Source organism: Panthera onca, chromosome D4 (assembly GCF_046562875.1).
Source record: "Panthera onca isolate mPanOnc1 chromosome D4, mPanOnc1 haplotype 2, whole genome shotgun sequence".
Classification (NCBI taxonomy): Eukaryota; Metazoa; Chordata; class Mammalia; order Carnivora; family Felidae; genus Panthera; species Panthera onca.
In genome coordinates this window covers 62757490-62783267 of record NC_138351.1, presented here as the reverse complement: position 1 = coordinate 62783267, position 25778 = coordinate 62757490, and the positions used below count along the sequence as shown (strand labels likewise).

The 25778-nt window shown below is 39.7% G+C and overlaps 1 protein-coding gene across 2 annotated transcripts in view; it reads right to left on the bottom strand.

The window, feature by feature from the left end:
• STX17 (syntaxin 17) overlaps window positions 1-24690 on the bottom strand; it is a 73128-nt gene extending 48438 nt beyond the window's left edge. The window contains exons 1-3 of one of the 2 annotated variants that reach the window (XM_078436651.2): window positions 24643-24690; window positions 15952-16137; window positions 3594-3659 (exon numbers count right to left, since the gene is read on the bottom strand). In XM_078436651.2, coding sequence (XP_078292777.1) covers window positions 3594-3659; window positions 15952-16074 — 189 coding nt within the window. In that variant the 5' untranslated portion in view covers window positions 16075-16137; window positions 24643-24690. The other variant, XM_078436652.2, reaches the window with a different exon arrangement.
• Between the last annotated feature and the right edge of the window lie 1088 nt (window positions 24691-25778).

Here is a 25778-nt window from a genome sequence, read left to right as displayed (position 1 = left end):
CTGGGTTTAGGCTGCCTTTGCTGTTCTGCTTCTATTTCCTTTAGGTGTGCTGTTAGATTTTGTATTTGGGATTTTTCTTGTTTCTTGAGATAGGCCTGGATTGCAATGTATTTTCCTCTCAGGACTGCCTTCGCTGCATCCCAAAGCGTTTGGATTGTTGTATTTTCATTTTCGTTTGTTTCCATATATGTTTTAATTTCTTCTCTAATTGCCTGGTTGACCCACTCATTCGTTAGTAGGGTGTTCTTTAACCTCCATGCTTTTGGAGGTTTTCCAGACTTTTTCCTGTGGTTGATTTCAAGCTTCATAGCATTGTGGTCTGAAAGTATGCATGGTATAATTTCAATTCTTGTAAACTTATGAAGGGCTGTTTTGTGACCCAGTATATGATCTATCTTGGAGAATGTTCCATGTGCACTCGAGAAGAAAGTCTATTCTGTTGCTTTGGGATGCAGAGTTCTAAATATATCTGTCAAGTCCATCTGATCCAATGTATCATTCAGGGCCCTTGTTTCTTTATTGACTGTGTGTCTAGATGATCTATCCATTTCTGTAAGTGGGGTGTTAAAGTCCCCTGCAATGACCACATTCTTATCAATAAGGTTGCTTATGTTTATGAGTAATTGTTTTATATATCTGGGGGCTCGGGTATTTGGCGCATAGACATTTATAATAGTTAGCTCTTCCTGGTGGATAGACCCTGTGATTATTATATAATGCCCTTCTTCATCTCTTGTTACAGCCTTTAATTTAAAGTCTAGTTTGGGGCGCCTGGGTGGCGCAGTCTGTTAAGCGTCCGACTTCAGCCAGGTCACGATCTCGCGGTCCGTGAGTTCGAGCCCCGCGTCAGGCTCTGGGCTGATGGCTCGGAGCCTGGAGCCTGTTTCCGATTCTGTGTCTCCCTCTCTCTCTGCCCCTCCCCGGTTCATGCTCTGTCTCTCTCTGTCCCAAAAATAAATAAAAAAAACGTTGAAAAAAAAAAAAATTTTAAAGTCTAGTTTGTCTGATATAAGTATGGCTACTCCAGCTTTCTTTTGGCTTCCAGGAGCATGATAGATAGTTCTCCATCCCCTCACTCTCAATCTAAAGGTGTCCTCAGATCTAAAATGAGTCTCTTGTAGACAGCAAATAGATGGGTCTTGTTTTTTTATCCATTCTGATACCCTATGTCTTTTAGTTGGCGCATTTAATCCATTTACATTCAGTGTTATTATAGAAAGATATGGGTTTAGAGTCATTGTGATGTCTGTATGTTTTATGCTTGTAGTGATGTCTCTGGTACTTTGTCTCACAGGATCCCCCTTAGGATCTCTTGTAGGGCTGGTTTCGTGGTGACAAATTCCTTCAGTTTTTGTTTGTTTGGGAAGACCTTTATCTCTCCTTCTATTCTAAATGACAGACTTGCTGGATAAAGGATTCTCGGCTGCATATTTTTTCTGTTTAGCACACTGTAGATATCGTGCCAAGCCTTTCTGGCCTGCCAAGTTTCAAAGGAGAGATCAGTCACGAGTCTTATAGGTCTCCCTTTATATGTGAGGGCACGTTTATCCCTTGCTGCTTTCAGAATTTTCTCTTTATCCTTGTATTTTGCCAGTTTCACTATGATATGTCGTGCAGAAGATCGATTCAAGTTACGTCTGAAGGGAGTTCTCTGTGCCTCTTGGATTTCAATGCCTTTTTCCTTCCCCAGTTCAGGGAAGTTCTCAGCTATAATTTGTTCAAGTACCCCTTCAGCACCTTTCCCTCTCTCTTCCTCCTCTGGGATACCAATTATGCGTATATTATTTTTTTTTAGTGTATCACTTAGTTCTCTAATTTTCCCCTCATACTCCTGGATTTTTTTATCTCTCTTTCTTTCAGCTTCCTCTTTCTCCATAACTTTATCTTCTAGTTCACCTATTCTCTCCTCTGCCTCTTCAAGCCGAGCCATCGTGGTTTCCATTTTGTTTTGCATTTCGTTTAAAGCGTTTTTCAGCTCCTCGTGACTGTTCCTTAGTCCCTCGATCTTTGTGGCAAGAGATTCTCTGCTGTCCTGTATACTGTTTTCAAGCCCAGCGATTAATTTTATGACTATTATTCTAAATTCACTTTCTGTTATATTATTTAAATCCTTTTTGATCAGTTCATTAGCTGTTGTTATTTCCTGGAGATTCTTCTGAGGGGAATTCTTCCGTTTGGTCATTTTGGAGAGTCCCTGGCGTGGTGAGGACCTGCAGGGCACTTCCCCTGTGCTGTGGTGTATAACTGGAGTTAGTGGGCGGGGCCGCAGTCCGACCCGATGTCTGCCCCCAGCCCACTGCTGGGGCCACAGTCAGACTGGTGTGTGCCTTCTCTTCCCCTCTCCTAGGGGCGGGATTCACTGTGGGGTGGCGTGTCCCGTCTGGGCTACTTGCACACTGCCAGGCTTGTGTTGCTGGGGATCTGGCGTATTAGCTGGGGTGGGTAGGCAAGGTGCACGGGGGCTGGAGGGGCAGGCTTAGCTCGCTTCTCCTTAGGTGATCCACTTCAGGAGGAGCCCTGTGGCAGCGGGAGGGAGTCAGATCCGCTGCCGGAGGTTTGGCTCCGCAGAAGCACAGAGTTGGGTGTTTGCGCGGAGCGAGCAAGTTCCCTGGCAGGAACTGGTTCCCTTTGGGATTTTGGCTGGGGGATGGGCGGGGGAGATGGCGCTGGCGCCTTTGTTCCCCGCCAAGCTGAGCTCTGCCGTCCGGGGGCTCAGCAGCTCTCCCTCCCTTTGTCCTCCAGCCTTCCCGCTTTCCGAGCAGAGCTGTTAACTTATGACCTCCCAGACGCTAAGTCGCGCTTGCTGTCGGAACACAGTCCGTCCGGCCCCTCTGCTTTTGCCAGCCAGACTCGGGGGCTCCGCTTGGCCGGCGAGCCGCCCCTCCGCCCCGGCTCCCTCCCGCCAGTCCGTGGAGCGCGCACCGCCTCGCCGCCCTTCCTACCCTCTTCCATGGGCCTCTCGTCTGCGCTTGACTCCGGAGACTCCCTTCTGCTAATCCTCTGGCGGTTTTCTGGGTTCTTTAGGCAGGTGTAGGTGGAATCTAAGTGATCGGCAGGACGCGCTGTGAGCCCCGAGTCCTCCTACGCCGCCATCTTCCGGAACCTCCCGTGCACACTCTCTTAAGATAAATAAACTTTTTTTTTTTTTAAGACAACAACATAATATATGCAGGGGACATGAACAGGCGATTTACAAAAGAAATATTACTATCCAAGACACATATGAAAAAAACTTTTACCATTCAAAGCAATAAAAGCTCCAGATTAGAACAACAAAAGCAACATTATTTTAACTTACTAGTAGGCAAAATTTTGAGAAACTGATAATACTAATGTACATAAGGTTTTTGGAAAATGCGTTGATTTTGAGTATAAGTTGATACTTTGTTCCTGGAGGAAATTTTGGTATTATGAATCAAAATCTTAAAAATATGTATGACATTTGATTCAGTGACTCCTGCTAAAAATGCACCCTTAAAGAAATAGTTACAAATATACATAAAAGGATTCAGCCACAAGACTATTTAGTTTAGCAAAATATTCTTAAGACTGTTTTTCATATTGATCTACTAGAAACAATGTAATAGACTTACCTGAACTGTACGGCCTGCGTTGATATGCTCTTCATGCAACTTATCCCAGATTCGGCACCTTTGATACTACATAAAAGAGAGGAAAGGTACTGAATTCTTGTTTAATCACTAAACTGATTATTTCTACTTATCCACAAAAATCCCCACTCACCTACCCAAACTTAACTATACCAGCTAAAAGTTATGGACTTTATAGTTGCAGTTAATGGTTCAATGACAATACAAGTAGGAAATTTTCAAAAACATTACACACAAAATTCTGGCAAATGGTAAAACAAATAAAAATCACTAGATATAATTCATTTTACTGAAGAAAAAACAAAAAACCAGTGTACTTTGTCTTAAAAATTCTTTGGAGATGAAAAAATAAAGAATGAGAATGTAAAAGTGTGAAAAATAAATAGATTAAGGGTACTCATCAGATAGTCTCACTATTCATGAAGAATTTTAAAAGTTTGTCAGTGATAGTGTCAACTATTAAAAACCAAAATCTGACCTTGAGAAAAAGTTACATTGATAGTGCAGACTAGAAAGTATACAAAAATGAGAATGAACATTTAATATACATGCTTCAGTTTTTATCAAGACAATGTTTAGTTTTCAGAGTTTCACCGAAGAAACTTTATGCGTATGATAATGGCAAATTTTTCATCTGACAGGAACCACAGCAAAATGTGGTAACATTACAGCACAATACTTACACAGCATATAAACATCAACATCAAACATCACATATTATTTTTGGTTGAAATGAAAAATCCAAATAATATGTTAGCAGTTGTGAATAATGACATTAAACATATTTCTGGTATACTACAACACTAAAAGAAAAAAAAATCCAATGTAGAAATACAATGAAAGGACAGAAACATGAAAATGTCCCATATATGCATGAAAGGTGTAACAGATTACAAAAGAGCACTAAAAAAGTTTCTCGGGCATTTTCATAATCCTTATTCTGCATATTCTTTAAATTTGGCAGTGAATAATGCAGCAAAAAGCTCTTTAGATACTCCTAAATGTTTTTACCTCATCTAAGAACTAAACAATAACTACTAAGCTTAAAAATAACATAGAAAATATATTCACCAAACAAATTTAAAACCACTATCAAACTACTTTCATTTATAAGAAAAATTAAACTGATACCATCAGATCTGGTATGAATGCTCTTCTATTTCTTTCCCCAGGTTTTAAAACTTTTAATTGGTATTAAAGGCTCTTTTAGATAGTGTTATTGTATTAATAAAAAGATGAGAAGAGAAGCCAAAAATAGGGGTGCCTGGATGGCTCAGTCAGTTAAGTGTCCAACTCCTGGTTCCAGCTCAGATATGATCTCATGGTTCGTGAGTTTGAGCTTCGCATTGGGCTCTGGGCTGGCAGCACAGAGCCTGCTTGGGATCCTCTCTCTCCGTCTCTCTCTCTACCCTCCTCTACTAGTCATGCTGTCTCTGTCTCAAAAATAAATAAACTTAAAAAAAAAAAAAAGAAGTCAAAAATATATGTTTGAAAATAAGTCACTTTTATTTATTTTTATGATTATTTTTAACATATATTTATTTTTGAGAGACAGAGTGCGAGCGGGGGAGGGGCAGAGAGAGAGGGAGACAGAATCTGAAGCAGGCTTCAGGCTCTGAGCTGTCAGCACAGAGCTAGATGTGGGGCTTGAACTCACAAGCCATGAGCTCATGAGCCAACTGAGCCACCCAGGCACCCCTGAAAATTAGACACTTTATTATTATTTTTTAATGTTTATTTATTTTTGAGAGAGACAGAGACAGAATGTGAGTGGGTTGGGGCAGAGAGGGAGGCACAGAATCCGAAGCAGGGTCCAGACCCTGAGCTGTCAGCACAGAGCCCGATGCAGGGCTCGTATTCACGAGCTGTGAGATCATGGCATGAGCCGAAGTTGCACGCTCAACCGACTGAGCCACCCAGGCACCCCAAAAAATAACCCACTTTTAAATTTATTACTCAACACTAATCTGTCCTGATATTTTAAGAAAAATTAATGTTAAGAGAACAGAGTTAAGAATTTTTGGAGGCCATGGCTGCTAGAATTCATGGACCAGAGTACCAGAGAGGAGAGAGCTGCATGTGAAGAGACAGTTGCAATGGGAGGAGATGACTACACTGAGAGAGACAGCTCCAGAGACCTGCAGGGTTCTCCTTTTGAGTCTTCAGCCAAGTATAAGTCAGCACATTCACACAAGGAAAACTACCTGAGGTCAGAAAAAGAACCACTGAAAAGTTTCCTTTTCCTTTGGTGGACTAATTTCCAGAGATCACACAGCCAGAAGCAGTGCATGTGAGCCCCAAGTCAGAGTGGAGTGGGAAAACCTTGCAATAAACTGCACATCGGGTATGATACTCCAAAGTGTTGCCCTTCATGGGGAAAAATTCACCCCGGAAGAAAGAATATTTTAATCCTTCATGATAAAGCTTCAAAGAATGACTCAAAAGGGTCAAACTGCCCCCCAAATAACTAACTGTGTCTCACACATCTTAAAGCTCAAAAATACTTGAAGTTTAAAATGTTCAGTATCCAACAAGGTAAAGTTCATCATGTCCGGCATCCAGTAAACAATTACCATGCATACAAAAGAGCAAGAAAAATGAATCAATGGAAACAGACTCATATGATAGAGATAATGACATTAATAGACAAGGATATTAGAAATTATGATATTAGATAAATGAATAAAGATGTGGTATATATACAGTGGAATATTACTCAGCCATAAAAATAAAATCTTGCCAGTAGCAACGACATGGATGGATCTAGAGGATATAATACCAAGTGAAATAAGTCAGAGAAAGACATACACCATATGATGTCACTCATATGTGGAATTTAAGAAACGAAACAAACTAAGAAAAACAGAGACAAAAAAAAAAAATCTTAAATATGGAGAACAAACTGGTGGTTTCCAGAGGATGGGTGAAATAGGTGAAGAGGATTAAGAGTATATTTACTGGGATGAACACCAAGTAATGTATAGAATTGTTGAATCTTTATTTTGTACAACTGAAACTAATGTAACACTGGAGATTAATCATACGTGAATTAAAAAAAAAAAATGACAGGGCACCTTGGTGGCTCAGTTGGTTAAGAGTCAGACTCTTGATTTCAGTTCAGGTCATGATCTCATGATTCGTGAGACTGAGCCCCACATTGGGCTCTGCACTGAAGCATGGAGACTGCTTGGGATTCTCTCTCTCCCTCTCTCTCTGCCCTTACCCTGTGTGCACATGCTCAATCTCTTTCTCTCAAAATAAATAAATGAATATTTAAAACAAAAGAATGACTAGTTGTGTGAGGTTTGTAAACTTGGGCAAATCAGTAACTTGGACCTCAGTTCACTATTCTATAAAAAGAGCAGGTTGAATTAAGTCATCACTAAATTTATTTCAGTTTTAAAATTTTATAGTTTTAGGGTTTATCTGTTCATATATATGAAATATTCATGACCATGTAAAAAATTCATTATAATAATACTTTATGAGTAGAGAGAGGGGAAACTGAGAGAAAGCAACGTTGCTTCCAGGGCCAAAAGAAAAATGTGGGCTTGGGCTGTAGAATACTTTCACACCAGAGGAATTCCTTGTAACAGTCCAGGTGGTTATCATTACCTTTTCTCTCTAAGCCTACTCCCATTTTTTGGCTAATATTTTCCACCCACTATTTCATGAAACACTTCCATGGTGCAAGGCATTGGGTTTCTAGGATAAAACAGCAAAAACTTCTTACATTATTCCCTCAAGCCTTTACTAAAACATATATCCAGTAGGCAATGCATTAAGATATTTACCATGAATAACAGGCAATTAAAGTAACTGCACAGACTCATAAATACAGAGAACAAATTGGTGGTTGCCAGAGGAGAGGGGGTAGGGTAAGGGGCAAAATAGGTAAAGAGGATTAAGAGGTACAAACTCCCAGTTATAAAATAAATAAGTCATAGGGATGAAAAGTACAGCATAGGGAATATAGTAAATAATACCGTAATAGTATTATAATAACATTGTATGGTAACATTGTATGGTGGTTACACTTAGGGTGAGTGTTGAGTAACATATAAAACTGTTGAATCAACATGCAGCATACCTGAAACTAATATAACATTGTATGTCAATTACACTGCAATAAAAATTTTAATGTTTTTAACTAATACAAATAACTACAAAAAAAGTTATGTAGTTCCTGTGTTCAAGAAAGTAGAAGAAAATATGAGCACACTAAGACATGAAAGATATTTTTAAAAATTTAATTCCTAGAGTTAAAAAAGTCATCTGAAATGAAAAATGCAATGGATGGGATTAATAGCAGATAAGACAATGCAAAGAAAAGAATAGCAATAGAAACAATCCAAAATAAAGCACAGGAAGAAAAAAGATGGACAATAAATGAACAGGGCATCAGCAGGTCTTGGGCCAACTGAAAGCATCATAGTATACGTGTAATTGCACTCCCAAGAGAAAAGAGAGAGGGCAGAAAAAATATTTGAAAAATGAATAACCAAAGCTTTTCAAAACTTGATAGAAACTATAAATCCATAAGATCTGAGAAACTCCAGAAATGCCAGAAATATGAAAAATGAAGAAAACTATAATACACATGACAATAAAATTTCTTAAAATGATAGAAAAGTCATAAAAGCAGCCACAGACAAAACGCACATAAAGTACAAACGAAAAAAGACAAGAATGACAGAAAACTTCTTTTGAGAAACAATGCAAGCCAGAAAACAACGGAGCAACATCTTGAAAACAAACTAAAACGTAACGTGGAATTCTATACCCAGAGAAATATTTTTTCTAATGAAAGCAAAATAGGGGCACCTGGGTGGCTCAGCTGGTTGAGCATCCAACTTTGGCTGAGGTCATGATCTCACATTTCATGAGTTTGAGCCCTGCATGGGGCTCTATGCTGACAGCTGTGTGTCTGTCTGTCTGTCTGTCTGTCTCTCTCTCTCTCTCTGCCCCTCCCCCACTCACGCTCTGTCTCTCTCTCTCAAAAACAAAGGGAAAAAAAAAGAAAAGAAAGGAAAATAAAGACCTTTTTTCCAACATAAAAAAACTGACAGTGTTCATCACTAGCAGACCTGTACTGCAATAAAAAGGAAGTCCTTCAGGCTGATGGAAAAATGATACCAGAGAGAAACCTGGCTCTACACAAAGTAATGAGCACTGAAAATGGTAAATATATAGGTAAATATAAAACATTTTTTCTTATTTCTAAAATCTCTTTGGAAGGTAACTGTTCAAAAACAAAAATAACAATGTATTGTGGGGCTAATAATATATACAGAAGCAAAATATATGACAATAATACTATAAAGATCATGAGACAGGAAATAGAAGTATATTGTTATGAGGTTCTTATAATTACATGAAGTGATTTATATATATGTGTGTGTGTGTGTGTGTGTATACACACATATATATAATTATTTGAAGGTAGAATGTGAAAAGTTAAAGATGGATACTTTGAATTATAAAACAAGCACTAAAACCCAGAAATAAAAACAAAGAGGTATAACTAATAAGCTAACAAAAGAGAAAAATGGAATTTCTAAAAAAACATGCAATTAATCCAAAAGGGAGTAAAAGAAGAAAAAGGGGACAAAGAACAGATGGGGCAAACATACAAAACTAGCAAGATGGTAGATGTAAAGACAACCATTTGACAAATGTCTATTCATTATAAAAACTCTCACCAAACTAAAAATAGAAGTTAATGTCCTCAACCTGATAGAGGCATCTACATAAACGCTACAGTTAATATCATGCTTAGTGGTAAAAGGCCATTCCTTAATACTGGGAACAAAATAAGGAGGTCTGATCTTACCACTCCTATTCAACATCACACCAGAGGCCCTAGCCAGTGCAGGAAGGAAGGACACAGTCGGAGAAAGAAGAAATAAAATAGTTTGTCTTCACAGGTGACATAATTGTCAACACAGAAAATATCAAACACTGTAACAGAAATGCTGCATAATATTAGCAGACAGCCCAATGATCGAAAGCCATAAACTGAATATTACTCATGTAATGAAGATAAATAATGATATCTACCCCATAGTGAAAAATAATTCATTGTGCCTACAAAATATCAAAAATAACACCCCCCAAAACAAAGCACAAAGCCTACCTCCCAGGAGTGTGAATCTCCTAATGCATTATTACCATTTGCTCACGTGTCAAGCAAGCTGTAGAAGAGATTAGTGTCTTAGGTGGAGGTTGAACTAAATGACCTTATCTCTTATAACAATAAAATTCTTTAAAAAATTTTGTTAATGTTTATTTATTTTTGAGGGAGGTGGAGACAGAGTGCAAGCGGGGGAGGGGCAGAGAGAGAGAGAGAGAGAGAGAGGGGTGGGGAGACACAATCCGAAACAGGCTCCAGGCTCTGAGTTGTCAGTACAGGGCCCGACACGGGGCTAGAGCCCACGAACCATGAGATAGTGACCTGAGCTGAAGTCAGATGCTTAACCAACTGAGCCACCCAGGCAACCCAGTAAAATTCTAAGAAAAATGGGGGTGCCTGGTTGGCTCAGTCTGTTAAGCGTCCGACTTCAGCTCAGGTCACGATCTCGCGGTCCGTGAGTTCGAGCCCCGCGTCGGGCTCTGGGCTGATGGCTCACAGCCTGGAGCCTGCTTCCGATTCTGTGTCTCCCTCTCTCTCTGCCCCTCCCCCATTCGTGCTGTGTCTCTCTCTGTCTCAAAAATAAATAAACGTTAAAAAAAAAAAAAAAGAAAAAGAAAAATAAGGAGTAAGATAGTTCAGATTTCCTATTACTTGCTACAAGCTATACCTAACTTATATTACATTATTAAAATCTATCATCGCAAATTTTTGGAGAAGCGGAAAAAGCTAAAGTGATTTAGTATGTGTGAAAAAAAATTACAAGAAGTAAATCCTTTAAAATTTAGTTGTGAGAACTACTGACAAGCGTTTTTGAACTGTGCTGTTTTTACAAAACATTGTTGTCCATCTACACAGCAGCACTAGAGAGACCAGTGAAAGCAATGCTGTAACTTGAAGCAATTAGGATGTGTTTGGTTGCAAATAACAGAAAACTCAAAAATTTCAAATTGCTTTAATAAGGACATTTATTATCTCCCCTCAGAAGCAGCCTAGAAGGTAGTTTAGTTCAGAAGCTTACAAGCTCACCAACTGCCTAAGTCCTATCTTTCTTCTTTACCACTCTCAATAGAAAGTTTTTGTCCTCAGATTTGTCCCCTACTAGCTATTGTTCCAGATACAACAGGGAGACACAAGGCCAGGAGAAGCAGAACTGTTTCCTCTCATGTGTATCTTTCTACCAGTAGGAAAATCTTTTCCAGAAGTTTCCATATCCCAAACAGGCTTTCCCTCCAGTCTCATTAGCCACAACTCTAGGATACAGTTGCTATTCACACACTGACAAGAATGTAATTACTACCATTAGAAACATTATTCACCACCTGTGCTGAAGATTTCCTACTCTGAAGCACAGGAAGACAGACTGAATCAAGGTTCTGTCAGGAAGAAAAAAATGGGGCAGGGGGTGGGGGTGGGGGTGAGATTAAAAGACTGAAATAAACATTCTCAGATTAAAAAGAGAAATGGAAAATTTTTGGTTGTAATCACAGGTTTAAAAACAAATCAAAACAAATCAGTAAATAACAAATCAATGAGACTGATAATGTTTGATTTTGCACCATGTAGTTTGTGCTTCATACTGCCAGAACAGTTCATGCCACTCATTTTCACAATTATATGTCACCTATTATTCTCTGAATATTTCCTATTTTCTTAACTGCACTGTAAACTTCTTCAGGATTAGAAAACTAATTTTTTATGAACTTTTCAGAGCTACCAATAAAAGAAATAGCAAACACCAACACTTATGAAAACCTAACATATATTTATTTCTTGCAATTAATAATTTTCCTCCTCATTAAACCTGGAAGATTGAACACAAGCATGTATCTCTGCTCTTTTCTACAACCCAACTAAAATGACAATAAAGGACTTTAAAAGGTATACATTCATAAGAATAATGAGAATATAACAGAAGATATCAGTGGACATGAAATTTTAACCAAATTTGAGAAAATCGAAAGATTACAGACATGTTGCAGACTCAGAAGACCCGAGAAAGCCGAAACATGAGGCTGCAGAAGGAGTGAATGGTGTGGGAGAGGCAGTGAGTGACAAGCCAACGGGCACATCACTACTACCGAAAGTCTCGGTAACCAGACGTACCAGCTACCGGGCAGCCAGGAGGATGTATACGGTAGGGCAGAAGGATTGGTTCAAAGCTTAGGGAAGGAACAGGTAGTCTATCTACCACATGCCCTCTCCGCAGGCCCAAGCAACTACACTGCCCTGGTCACCACAGAAGACAACATTGCACAAGAGTGTCTGGTAGTTCCCCATGAAAACCGATCTTTCACTCGCTCCCCCTCCAAGTTACAAGACCTTTCCTACTCCCTGCTACACACACAAATACCTTCTGATTAGCACTCTTAAATATCAACAGCTGGCCAAGGAAAGCAAAGTCCATAATATTGCAGGCTGACACAGAAAAGAAAGGGAGAGAGTGAGTGAGTTGTGGAGAAGATAAGAATTAAGTTTAAAAAGAAGAAAACAAAGAAACTCAGGAAAAACAGACAAAGAGGCAGATAAAACTTAAATAGTAATAATAATACCACCATGGATGATACTGCATCCATGAAACAAGAACAGGAGGATTCTCTTTAAAAGAAAAAAAGAGGGAACTGACAGAAAAAAGAACACAGTTAGCAACAATATGATTCTCTTTATTTCATCTTAGCTGGAACGTAATAGCTGATGTAATAGCTGAAGCTGGAGCTGCCATTTTACATGCAAGATAGAAACCAGCTGAGGATCCGAGAGCAAGATAAGAAGAGCCAGAGTCTTTAATGACCGCTGAGCTGCCACTGCAGCCCTGGAGTGCTCCCTAACTGTGAGAGGTTCAAAATAAAAGCAAAAACGAAAAACGCCTATCTGATGTGATACGCTACTTGGGGCTTTTCTGCCACTTGTACTTTAACCATATACTAACACAGTACGTGCTATGCAGTAAGTTTCCTCCCAACCCTGCAACCTGAAACAAAGAAAATTATGTCCCAAGCATATAATCATGTTGTTTCTATCCGCTGTGCTTAGGTCTATCTTACGTTAGCCAAGAAAGCTGGATGCTAACACTTCGGGTTTCAGCATCACAATCTAATCACATCTACCACGTGCAATACAGTGTAGTGCTGAAGGACCCGTGGCAGAGTCACAGGTGCCCACGGCACACTGCACCCATTGTGTTCGGGTGTTGCAGCGTCACTCCACTAAGGCTGACCTTCAATTTCCCTTCAGTGTGACTTTCTTCTTTTAAATTCATACTGGATGACGGATGGCTAACATAATAAATATGTGATCTGTCTACACCGTTCCCCCAGGAAGAATATGCCTTTTTTAAAATAAGGCACTGTCACACACCTGGAGCCCAAACCTAGCTCTTAACTCTTTTGTCCATGGTGAACATTGCAGCTTTTAAATGTTTTTACGTTACCATAAACTATTAAAATATGCTATTCAATCATACACAGACACACACACACACACGTCACTTTCATGCAAAACTAGATATCCTAGAGACAGTATTATGATCAAGAACATAGAATAAAACACAGATCAGTAGGAGTTTGCTTAGCTGCAGATATCCCCTACACCGTGAATTATAATTATTCCAACATTGTCTAAAACTTTCACGTTAAGTAAAGATTTCACAAAATGCTAAAGTAAAAATGCTATGGTAGACAAAGAGGAATATACCTCTGGAATAATTTTCTTAGGAAGTCTGGCACAACTAATCAAACCGCTAATAAATCCTTCCTATCCCTACCTCCCTTGTTCCCAGGGTTCTGGCTTTTCCATTGATGACTGACTGGGTGGTACATGTGGCTAGGACCTGAGGGAATGATGGCAGGCACTTTCATACAGAATAAGTATAAGAAAAGGGAAATGAAAGACACGCCGAACCTCAAAGGTAACATAAGACAACAGTCCACCTATTTCTGCCTTTCAGAATCAACTTACCTGCTAAATTCTTGTCGTCTTTGTAACTGAGCACTTTGATATGAGCTCAGGACTTTAAAACACACCTTATCAACCTCCCTCCCAGGTATGATCAATCAAAAGTAAACAACCCTACTTCTATATTATTATAGTGCTAAAAGAATGAGCTCTCCTCAAGGCGCCTGGGTGGCTCAGTCGGTTAAGTGTCGGACTCTTGGTTTCTGCTCAGGTCATGACCTCACAGTTTCGTGGGTTCAAGCCCTGAATCAGGCTCTGCGCTGGCAGTGAGGAGCCTACTTGAGATTCTCTCTCTCTCTCTCTCTCTCTCTCTCTCTCTCTCTGTCTCTGCCCCTCCCCTGCTCATGCTGTCTCTCTCTCTCAAAATAAATATATAAACTTAAAAAAAAATTAAAAAGAAAAAAACAATGAGCCCTCTTCATTAATGAAAGCATGGAACCCTATAATTTGTTTTTGCTCATAACAAGAATAACCAGTTTACCAGAAAACTCCTCCACCCTAAAAAGTCACAGTACTTATTGTTTACAGATAAAGAAATTAAAAGATGACAAAATACTAATCTTGAATTCTAGATAGCTTCATATTTGCATTGAAATTTCCACCTTAATATTCTTGGCACTTATTGTCTATACTTTTTAAAAAGATGTAAATACCAGGAAGACAGATGGTATCTACTGGGGAAAAAAACTGACACTCTTCTTAGTTGTATAATGTGCTCAGGTGAGGGTGATAAATATTGTTTACACTGAAAGGCTTAATGACCACTTCCACACCACCCCCCACCACAAAAAATTAACACAAAGTGACACAGCTTAAAATGCGTAGTGGGGGAGGGGCACCTGGGTGGCTCAGTCAGTTGAGCTACGGACTTCAGCTCAGGTCATCATTTCACAGTTGGTGAGTTGAAACCCCACACAGGGCTCTGTGCTGTCAGTGCAGGGCCCACTTCAGATCCTCTGTCCCCTTCTCTCTCTGCTCCTCCCCTGCTCTCTGTCTCTCAAAAAAAAAAAAAAAAAACATTCAAAAAAATAAATAAATAAGGGCACCTGGGTGGCTCAGTTGGTTAAGCATCCAACTTTGGCTCAGGTCATGATCTTGCGGTTCGTGGATTCCAGACTCATATCCGGCTGTGTGCTGACAGCTCAGAGCCTGGAGCCTGCTTCGGATTCTGTGCCTCCCTCTCTCTTTGGCCCTCCCCCGCTCGTGCTCTGTCTGTCTCTCTCTCTCTCAAAAATAAACATTAGAAAACAAATTAAAAAGATAAGTTAAGGGGCGCCTGGGTGGCGCAGTCGGTTGAGCGTCCGACTTCAGCCAGGTCACGATCTCGCGGTCCGTGGGTTCGAGCCCCGCGTCAGGCTCTGGGCTGATGGCTCGGAGCCTGGAGCCTGTTTCCGATTCTGTGTCTCCCTCTCTCTCTGCCCCTCCCCCGTTCATGCTCTGTCTCTCTCTGTCCCAAAAATAAATAAAAAACGTTGAAAAAAAATTAAAAAAAAAAAAAAAGATAAGTTAAAAAATAAAAATTAAAAATAAAAAAATTTACACTGGGAGAGATCATTTTTAAGGAGCAAATCCCACTGACCTGTCCTCTAGCAAATGAAACCAAATAAACTGCCAAATCAATGCTCAGTACTCAGTAAACCTGATGCTCCCATGAATGCCACAACTATTCCATCAGACACTGACCTGTCCAGGTTCTATGCAACCTTCACCACAGTCCCTGAGACTAGTGCTTCCCTCTACCTATTTCCTAAACTGATCTGTAGGTGCTATTTCTTAATTTGGGGCTTTCCTCAATGGGAAGAAGTCAATTTGGGAAATTCCCTCATATCACACAATGATTTACCTCTTTATGCTACATGCACCTAAAGAGGATAGGAGTTACTGATAGACCCCAAAGTTCAAAAAACTTGCCATGAGGCGAATGAAATTAAGGCAGGCCCCTTAGCCAAAGTTCACTGCCTTTACATTATGGTACACTATCAAACGATTTGTATGTTAATTATTAACTACTTAATATGTCAGCATGTACAACTTAAAAGGCATAGTTTCTATTCTAATATTCCTCCCTAAAAAATGAAGAATATGAGAGGTATATTTGTAAAACAAAACCCAGATGAAAAAATGAATATTGTTAAATCAACAGGAGATGGATATTTTAGCAAAGCCTCTTATCTAATATTCTAAATTTCGCTGAAGTGCACAAGTATAAATCAGAATATGTAACTGTTTCTTGTGGCAGAAAACGAAAAAACTCACCTTTTCAATATTTATCTGGTGTTTTCTTAGCCTCTCCAGGTCTGTTGGGATTACTATCTTAATGAATTTCTGGATAGCTGGTTCAAGACGGCGTAATTTCACTTTTTCTTCATCTTCAGACATTCTAGAAAAATGTTATGTCACTTCTGCTTGCAGCAACTGTCTTCCCCACTCACATGGAAAAACCTAAAAGGCAAATATTTAAGAATGTTTTTAATCGGTTTCTATTATTTTCAAAAGCCAACAACTAGGTAATTTTATGATTTATTCTAAATATATATTCAACTTAGTTCTGAACTTGAATGACTTGTTTTTTCTTGAAGAAATCTTTTATTTTAGGGGCACCTGGGTAGCTCAGTTGGTTCAGCGACCAACTCTTGATTTCAATTCAAGTCATAATGTCACAGTTCGTGAGATCAAGCCCCGCACTGGGCTGTGCGCTGACAGCATAGAGCCTGCTTGGGATTCTTGCTCTGCGTCTCTCTGCCCCTCCCCTGTTCATGCTCTCTTTCTCTCTCTTCAAAATAAATAAACTTAAAAAAATTTTTATTTTGAAACTCTTTTCTCTCCACGAAAGTAATGTATATTCACTTTAAGAGAATATGAAAAAGAAAAAAGAAAATACAAAAAAGAGAATAAAGTAAAATCAATCAGGGGTGCCTGGGTGGCTCAGTTAAGCATCCGACTTTAGCTCAGGTCATGATCTTGCAGTTCATGGGTTCAAGCCCACGTCGGGCTCTGTGCTGACAACTCAGAGCCTGGAGCCTGCCTCAGGTTCTGTGTCTCCTCTCTCTGCCCTTCCCCTGCTCATGCTCTGTCTCTCAAAAATACATAAAGATTTTTTAAAAATTTTAAATAAAATAAAATCAATCATCTCCTCACCCACAGTTAACTAAGCTTTCCATTTTCTTTCTCCCGTTCTTTCCATTTTTTTATTTTTTAATGTTTTCATTTATTTTTGAGACAGAGAGACAGAGCATGAGCAGGGGAGGGGCAGAGAGAGAGGGAGACACAGAATCTGAAGCAGGCTCCAGGCTCCGAGCTGTCAGCACAGAGCCCAACATGGGGCTCAAACTCACGGAGTGTGAGACTGTGACCTGAGCCGAGATCGGACGCTGAACCGACTGAGCCACCCAGGTGCCCCTCTTTCCATTTTGATGTCTGTTTTTTTCCATATATGAATGTATATGCTTAAATACCTTTTTTTAAAAAAAGCTATGAATTTATTGCCAAGTTTTCATTTCCCAGTATATCTTGCACAAGACTAACCTTTTTAAAAAAAGATGTCAAATGGCAAAATTCGAAAAAAATTCATAACATTTCTGCTTGTATCAAACTTCATTTCTTTTTTTAAAAAAATGTTTGTTTATTTACTTATTCTAAGAGAGAGAGTGGGGCCAAAATCAAGAGTCATGACCTAGGCCAAAATCAAGAGTCAGCCTTAACCAACTGAGCCACCCAGGGCCCCCCAAACTCCATTTCTAACCTCATCATAATGTAACTATGTAACTACAGACTTTAAATATAACATCATATGCAACTCTTTTTTCATTGAAATCCTTTAAACTGCCTCTTCCCTTTCTTACAATGTAGACAATGATGAGCATTGTCTACAACCAATACAAATAACCAGTAACAGAGGTGGAATAAGAAAGAATTCCTGAGAGTACTATCAAATGTTCTTTCTAATTCACCAGTAGTCTTCTACCAGTGTTGCAGAATGTCACAGGGTATACTTTTGGCCCCAGAATAGGTGAGGGCAGAGGCTGGCAAGTGAGCAGGCTCCAGGATCCCATGCCTGCTTCAACTGGAGAAAATTTACTTATATATATTTCATAAATTTGAGCTAATTAGATTTTACATCAGTAAAGGACTCCACAGCTTAACTAAACTTGAGAACCACTGTTGTGCAACCTTGCTTTCATGCCGTCTCATTAGCCCACAACCTCTCCTAAATTTAAAAAAATTTTAAGCTATGTTAATCCCAATGGGTTAAGGTGTCTTAAACCAGGGTCCATTGTGGACAGAGGTTCCCAAATATACTTTATGGAGTCCCTGAATCTTTATGAATAATTATTAATGTATTTTTTACTTATTTCAGAGGACAGAGTCCATTGTTTTATGATAAAAAAAAAGAGATCACTCCAGAAGCATTAAGAACTATAAATAATGTTGTTTCTCTCCTTTCCTTCACAGTTGAAAATCCTGAAGTGTTGGTTATATAGACTATCTCATCGACTTAGTAACTTGGTTTTTATGTCTAAGCTTGAAAGCAAAAAAAGGAAAATCTCCACACATCAAAAATAAAGAGAGTTCAACAGCTACAGTAGTTAAGTAGGAAATGGAGATATACGGATAAGTTCATTGCCAAAAGAGTCCACAGAGCCAACAGGAAAATTCATAGCTAAGGGACTAGACATAATAATCTAAAAAGGAAATTAAAGGGCATCTGGGTGGCTCAGTCAGTTAAGTAGCCCACTCCTGATTTCAGCTCAGGTCATGATCTCACAGTTCAACAGTTTGAACCCCACATCGGGCTCTGCACTCAATGCACAAAGCCTGCTTCGGATACTCTGTCTCCCTCTTTCTGTCCCGCCCCCGCTCTCTTGCTCTCTCTTTCTCAAAATAAACATTACATTTTTTTAAAAGAAAATTAAAATAGGTACAGTTAAAAATATTCAAAGATACAAAGGAAGGAATAAAATATTTTTACAAGTTAGGTAATACTATGAGATATCAGGCTAACCTGAAAAACCAAGTACAAATTTGAAAAATAAAAACCTAAAATTAGGTTAAATAGTAAACTATGTAGCTGAAGAGAGAATTATTGATTGGAAGATATCAGAGGAATAAAGAGATGGAAAACATAAAAGATAAAATGAGAAGCTCAGTAACAAATAGGAGTCCCATAAAGGAAAAATAAAGAAAGTGGTGAAAATATTATTCAAAGTGAATATGCTGAAAGAAAACAAAAAGAGAGAATATGTTGAGAATTAAGATGCAAGACCTCAAACTGAAAATGTACATAAGCCCCAAGAAGCATAAATTAAAAAAAAAAAAAAAATTTGCCCCTTCCTCGCTCACTCACTCTCTCAAAATAAAAAAATAATTTTTTTTTTTAAAAAAGAACTACTAAAAGGCACACTTTAATAATAAACCCAAAGGAGATGAATGGTGAGGAGCTATGATTATAATAAAGTATACTGTTACTGGGTGGATAAATGAATGAATGAAAGAAAAAAGGGTTTATTTTGAATAAAAATCTTTGCATGTAAATTATTATTTTTCTGTAATGCATCTTTTATAGAAGCATAGTGTTAATTCCATAGATGCTCCATAATTTAATCATCTGTTGCTGGCTATTTAGGTTGTTCCAATTTTCCACTATTGTAAACTACACTACAGCGTAAGTACCCTTCTTACACATAAATCCATACTACCATCTATGATGGTTCTTCAAAATAACTAGAAATAGAATATGTGCACAAATTTTTTTTAAGTTTTGATACCACATGTCCCAAAGGTTGTGCCTATTTACATTCCCATTAGCAACATATCAAAATGCCCATTTATCCATATTCCCACCAATACATAGTATGGTTCTCCTTAGACATTCAAAAATGGTAGGATTCATTTATTAGCCATTTGCACTCTTATGAATTGCCTACTAGTGCTATGTATCTATTTTACTACAGGGGATGTCTTTTTCTTATTATATTTAACATATAATAGACTCATAAATTATCAATTATTTGTCTCACAATGTTCCCAGTTTATCACATTGCTTGTGTTTTTTTCTACCATGCAGATTATATACTATAGGAAGAAATCTTTACATCTACCACCATTCCTATTTTCTTACCATACTTGATACTCAATATATGCTGATACTCAATATATGATGGAATAAAATATTTTTTCACGTCTCTTCTTCACCATTTCTAGTTCCATCACTCCAACAATGCAATATGCATAGCACCTTACAAGTGTCTTAATTGGCCTGCCTTTAGACTCTTTCCCCTCTTCCAGGTTTTTCCTCAGACTACCACCAATTAATAGAACTCAAACACCAACTGCAACATGCTACTCCTCTGAACAAAAACTTCCAATAGTTCCCTATTATTTGAACAAAAAAATACAATGTTCATAAGTAGATACACCCAATCTAAGTATTATCACCCAACCTCTACTTTTGGCATTGCAGTGATGCTCCCTCTGTCTAGATGTTCTTTTATATTCCACCTGCCTCTAAAATTTATGTATCATTTGATACACAACTCTAATGTTTCTGCTTTCCCTTCCACTAACCAGCTTATGGTGTACATAACAACCCTAATTATTAAATATTTGACTTGTTTGCACTGTTCCCCGATGCTATGATCATTTTTTTTTCAGTTCCCAAAGTGATATTTCCAGGTTAGAGTTGTGCATGATTCTACCCTCAGCTTTCTGTGTCCAAGGAAAATCTGGTGCCTCATTAAAGCCATCTATCAGGGAAGACATTCTTCCCCAAGAACCTCCCAAGAGACTTTTCTAACTCTTGGTCTCCCTCTGGCCAGTCTTTTTTTCCTTCTCGCCACCATTTCCATTTTTATAAAATTATAATAAAATGCTTATATAACACTAAAATGAGAATACAGTATAAACTTGGTTTGCAAGCATAATGCATTCCAGAAACATGCTTGGAGTCCAAAGCACTCCTATCAAAGCAAATTTCAAGAAACATTGGCTCAGTTGTGATCATGTGACATTCGGCACCATGTAGAAGTACTACTCCTATGGCAAAACACCAATCATTTATCAAGTCAACATTTGTTAGAAATGTTTGCTCATCTTGCAGAACACTCGCAGACCAAGTTACTTGCAATCCAAGGTTTTACTGTATAACATTCAAATAATTGCATAAATCATGATGTTATTAAAACAGAAATTTGTCCAGCAGTGGCTCCAATCATAAAATAGCTCAAATAATTTTTGTAAGCTGTTAAAGGAAGGTCTTCATCCAATATACAAAATGTGGGTTTATTTATTTTTTATTTTTATTTTATCTCTATGCTCAATGTGGGGCTCAAACTCACAACCCCGAGATCAAGAGTCACAGGCTCTACCAACTAAGCCAGCCAGGTACCCCCAAAATGTGGTTTTAAAATATAATTGAATAATAGGTAAAAGTGTATTTCAGCATTTCTTGATGATCTCACAGTTCATGAGTTCAAGTCCCATATCTGGCTCTCTGCTGTCAGCACAGAGCCCACTTGGCATCCTCGGTACCTCCCTCCTCCCTGCCCCTCCCCGGCTTGCTCTCTCTCTCTCTCAAAAGTAAACACGCGGGATGTTTGGGTGGCTCAGTTAGTTGGGTGTCTGACTTTGGCTCAGGTCATGATCTTGCGGTTCTGTGGGTTCAGCCCCACATCAGGCTCTCTCCTGTCAACATGGAGCCCACTTCAGATCCTCTGTCTCCCTCTCTGCCCTTCCCTTGATCATACATGGCTCTCTCTCTCTCTCTCAAAAATAAACAAACAATAAACATTAAAAATACATTTAAAAAATTGGAACGTATTTCCAATATAATTAAGCCACAAAAATAAAAAATACATTTACATTAACATCACAACTGTGTAAAATATGCCTATAAAAGAGACAAAACACACAAAAATGCCTAACCTCCTAAACTTCTGTACAGTTGATTTCCTTGTAACATTTTTTAAAAAATGTAATGAAATATTTGGGGTGACAGAATTGTTCTGTATCATGAAGGTGGTGGTAGATATATAATTATATGCATTTGTCAAAGTTCACAGAACTATACACTACAAAGAATGAAACTTTGAAAATTAAAAAAAGAACACAAAATGTGGAGGAACACAAAATGGAACACATGCTATAAAAAAACAAAACTATTACCAACGAATAGCATAACCACACTGAAAGAATTGGGGGAAGAAAATAATCTAGGTAACTGGACAACAATTTTTTTTAAGTTTTTATTTATTTAAGACAGACAGAGAGAGAGAGAGAGAGAGAGAGAATCCCAAGCAGGCTCTGTGCTGCCAGTGCAGAGCCTTACGCAGTGCTTGATCCCACAAACCATGAGATCATGACCTGAGCAGAAATCAAGAGTCGGATGCTTAACCAACTGAGCTACCCAGCTGCCCATGGAAAAATATATTTTAAGAGGATACTAAAAGGCTGAAGACAAAAAGAACTACACACAACTATACTGTATGCTAATCAGTAAATTTGTTTTTTTATAGGAGTATGAGTAAGAAATCCTGAAAATCCTTGATGTGTATACTAGGACTGAACAAAGAAGAGAATATTTTGTAGAACATGAAAGACACATGTCTGTCAAAGAAAGAATAGGGGCGCCTGGGCAGCTCAGTTGGTTGAGCATCCGACTTCAGCTTAGGTCATGATCTCGCAGTTTGTGAGTTTGAGCCCCACGTCGGGCTCTGTGCTGACAGCTCAGAGCCTGGATCCTGCTTCCGATTCTGTGTCTCCCATTCTCTCTGCCCCTCCCCTGCTCATACTCTGTCTCTCTCTCTCTCAAAAATAAGTAAATATTTTTAAAAACGCTTTAAAAAAATCACAGTAATAATCAATGAAGGCAACTTCCATCAATGGATGGTAAAGTCAGCAAAAGTCTGAGGAGAAACAAGATACCTGCATAGTTTAGAAACTCTCCCATTACAAGGGAAAAGTAGTAAATTTACATTAGAGAATCATAGCAGTCACCATCTTAACCAAGTGATCAATAATATCAAAAGCAGTGTCTCATAACATGAACCTCTCATATGAGGAACTGAGAAGGTACATCCACTTCCGCGGCATCAACAAAAAATGCACAGCTGTAATCTAATCATAAGAATATATCAGACAAAATTCAATTGAGGGAATACAATACAATACAATTGAGGGAATACAATTGAGGGAATTCAATTGAGGGAATACAAAATAACTGACCAGGATTTTTCAAAAGTATCAAGATGGGGAAAAACAAGAAAAGACTAATGAGCCACTCCGATTAAAAGCAATGTGGATCCTGAGAAACTTAACAGAAACCCATGGGGGAGGGGAAGGGAAAAGAAAAAAAGGGGTTAGAGTGGGAGAGAGCCAAAGCATAAGAGACTCTTAAAAACTGAGAGTAAATTGAGGGTTGATGGGGGGGTGGGTGATGGGTATTGAGGAGGGCACCTTTTGGGATGAGCACTGGGTGTTGTATGGAAACCAATTTGACAATAAACTTCATATATTGAAAAAAAAAAATAAAAGCAATGTGGGATCTTATATTGGATCCCAGAACAGAAACAAAGTCCATTAGGATAAAAAAATTATGAAATCTGGAAAAAAAAAAAAAAGTGGTAGTTTGGTTAATAGAACTGTACTAATGATAACTTTTAAAATTTTGATTACTGTACTATAATTATATAAGGTGTTAACTTTTTTTTAAAAAAAGCTGTAAAGAACTTTTTTTTTTATTTAAAAAAAATTTTTTTTTGAGAGAGCACAAGCGGGGTAGGTGCAGAGAGGTGGGGTGGGGGTAGAGGGACAAAGGATCCTAAGCTGGCTCTGTGCTAACAGCAGAGAGCCCCATGCGAGGGCTCGAACTCGCTAACCCTGAGACCACGACCTGAGGCTCAACTGACTGAGCCACCCAGGAGCCCTGAAAACTCTATTCTTTTGAAACTTCTCTGTAATTGTAAAATTATTTCAAAATAAATAGACTTTTTAAAAAATGTATTAACTGATGTTTCACATGGGCCAACTGACATTTATAAGTCAAGAGCTGCCCTAATACTCGTGGAGGCGGGGGTGCCAGGTGCTCTGCAACCGATCCTTGGGTGCTTACAACTATTACTACCTGCGTACCCTTAACACTCAGGTTTCCCGTGAGGAAAAAGTACTGGGAGGTTCACTAAATTACTTAAGAGGTTATTTAAAAGTGAAACAGCCCCAATTATCAAAAAAACTCCAAAACTGCCGGCAACCTTCCGCCCCCAAAAGCGATGATGAACACCGTCCTAGAGATCCCACAGGTCTTCCCACTGGTGGCCCCGAATGTTCTCAGGCACGTCCCCCCAAGACGGGGCACTGACTTGGGAAAGAAAAGTCATGGCCCCAAGTCCTCCCATATGGTCTCTTCTCTAAGCCCTCTGATTCTGAATTTATAAAGGAGGGAGTGAGATGCGGGACCTTCCAGAACCACCTTCCGATGTGGCTGACAGGAGGCTCCGATTTCTGGCTCCCCAGTCCTCCCCTCATTGCCCCCGAGCCTGGAGTCGCCTCTCGCTCGCTGTGTCGCCCCCGGCACCCCTGGGCCACAAACACCAGACGCCGCCACCTGGGAACGGATGCACGAGCGGTCTCGGGACCAAGGCGCCGGCGACCCTGCGACCCTGACGACCTAGGGCCCACACTGCGTCACGGGCAGATCAGGCGCAGGAAACTTTCCCACCCCGCGACCCCGGGAGGCCGCCAAGCTCGCCCTGTCGGCCGCTTCCCAACACCCGCTTCGAAGAGAGCTTCCAAAAACGAAACCGCCACTTCGTGGAGCCAGGAGGACCCCCAAAGCGCTCGCACTCCGGACCTGATGCCGGGCTTCCCACCCGGCGCCTCTCGCGCGCGCGCGGGTTCAGCGCCCAGCCGGTCAGGGCCTGACGCCCCCGAAGCAGCCTCCCGCAAACCCCTTACCTCCCGCCGGGGCGCTCGAGGCCGGTTGGTGTGCACGGCGCAGGCGCGGACGCGACGGGGCGGGGCGTCGTGATGGGCTGGCTGGGCTGGGCCACGCCCCCTCCCGGCCCTTTTGGGCGCAGTGGGGCGTGGCAAGGTCTCTGTAGCTGCTCCCAGCCGCAGGAATGATTTAAAAGAGTGGTCTTGGTTTACATTGGGGGTTGTAACATTGGAGCCGATACGAAAGAGACCCACAGTCGTTTTTTTAGGTCTGTTTGTTGTGTTATCAGTACGAGATAATTCATACCTTCTACATTTTGCAAAGTTTTTCCGTCCATTTTCCTGTTTTAACACGGATTTTGGTGGGCTAGCCGTGTGTTCTAAGCTTTTTACACATGTAGAAACTGAAGCTCCTCCGAAAGGTTGTGCCTTCTCCCACTCATCCCCAAAACCCCTGTGAGGTGGACAGGACACGGTCTTAAAAAAACTGTAACAGGCACAGAAATTGAAGCTCAGACAAGTTGTGATTCCCTTCCCCCCCAAAGCTGGTGGCGATCCTTATCCCAATTTCACAGATATGACGCTGAGGTTAAAGAGTTTTGAATGACTCAATTCCAGTTCAGCCAGTTAGTGGCGGAGCTGGGACGCCCAACTTCGTTTCCCAATTACCCTCTCAAGCTCTTCCAGTTACCAGCTGCTACCAATGACCACGCAGATGGCTGGCTTTGAAGCCTGTCCGGGTCACATGCTCTGACTTCCAGACCCCGCCTCTTTTATGTGTTTGTGAGTGTTCAGATGACTTGTTTAGAATGTATCCGCTGATAATTTCCTTAGAAGACATAAAGGATGTTCAAGCCACAGCTCAGGAAACTCAGGTCTTACCGTCTTCCAGAGGAGTGGGTGTAGAGGTAGAATTTGTAGACAAAGGAAGATTAGGGGCCAGTGAGAAAGCCTTGAACTAAACTAGAACAAAAAAAAAATCTAAGCAATTTAGAGATTTTTGTGGGTATAATGAATTCTGATGTTTGTTTGCTTTACTCTAGGAATGAAAGGCTTATAAAATTTTAATTCTAAGGAGAAATATTAAAGTATTAAGCAATGCCATGGGAAAATGTTTTTCCAGCAAGGGTCAATTAAACAAGATCTTTTGAAGTAAA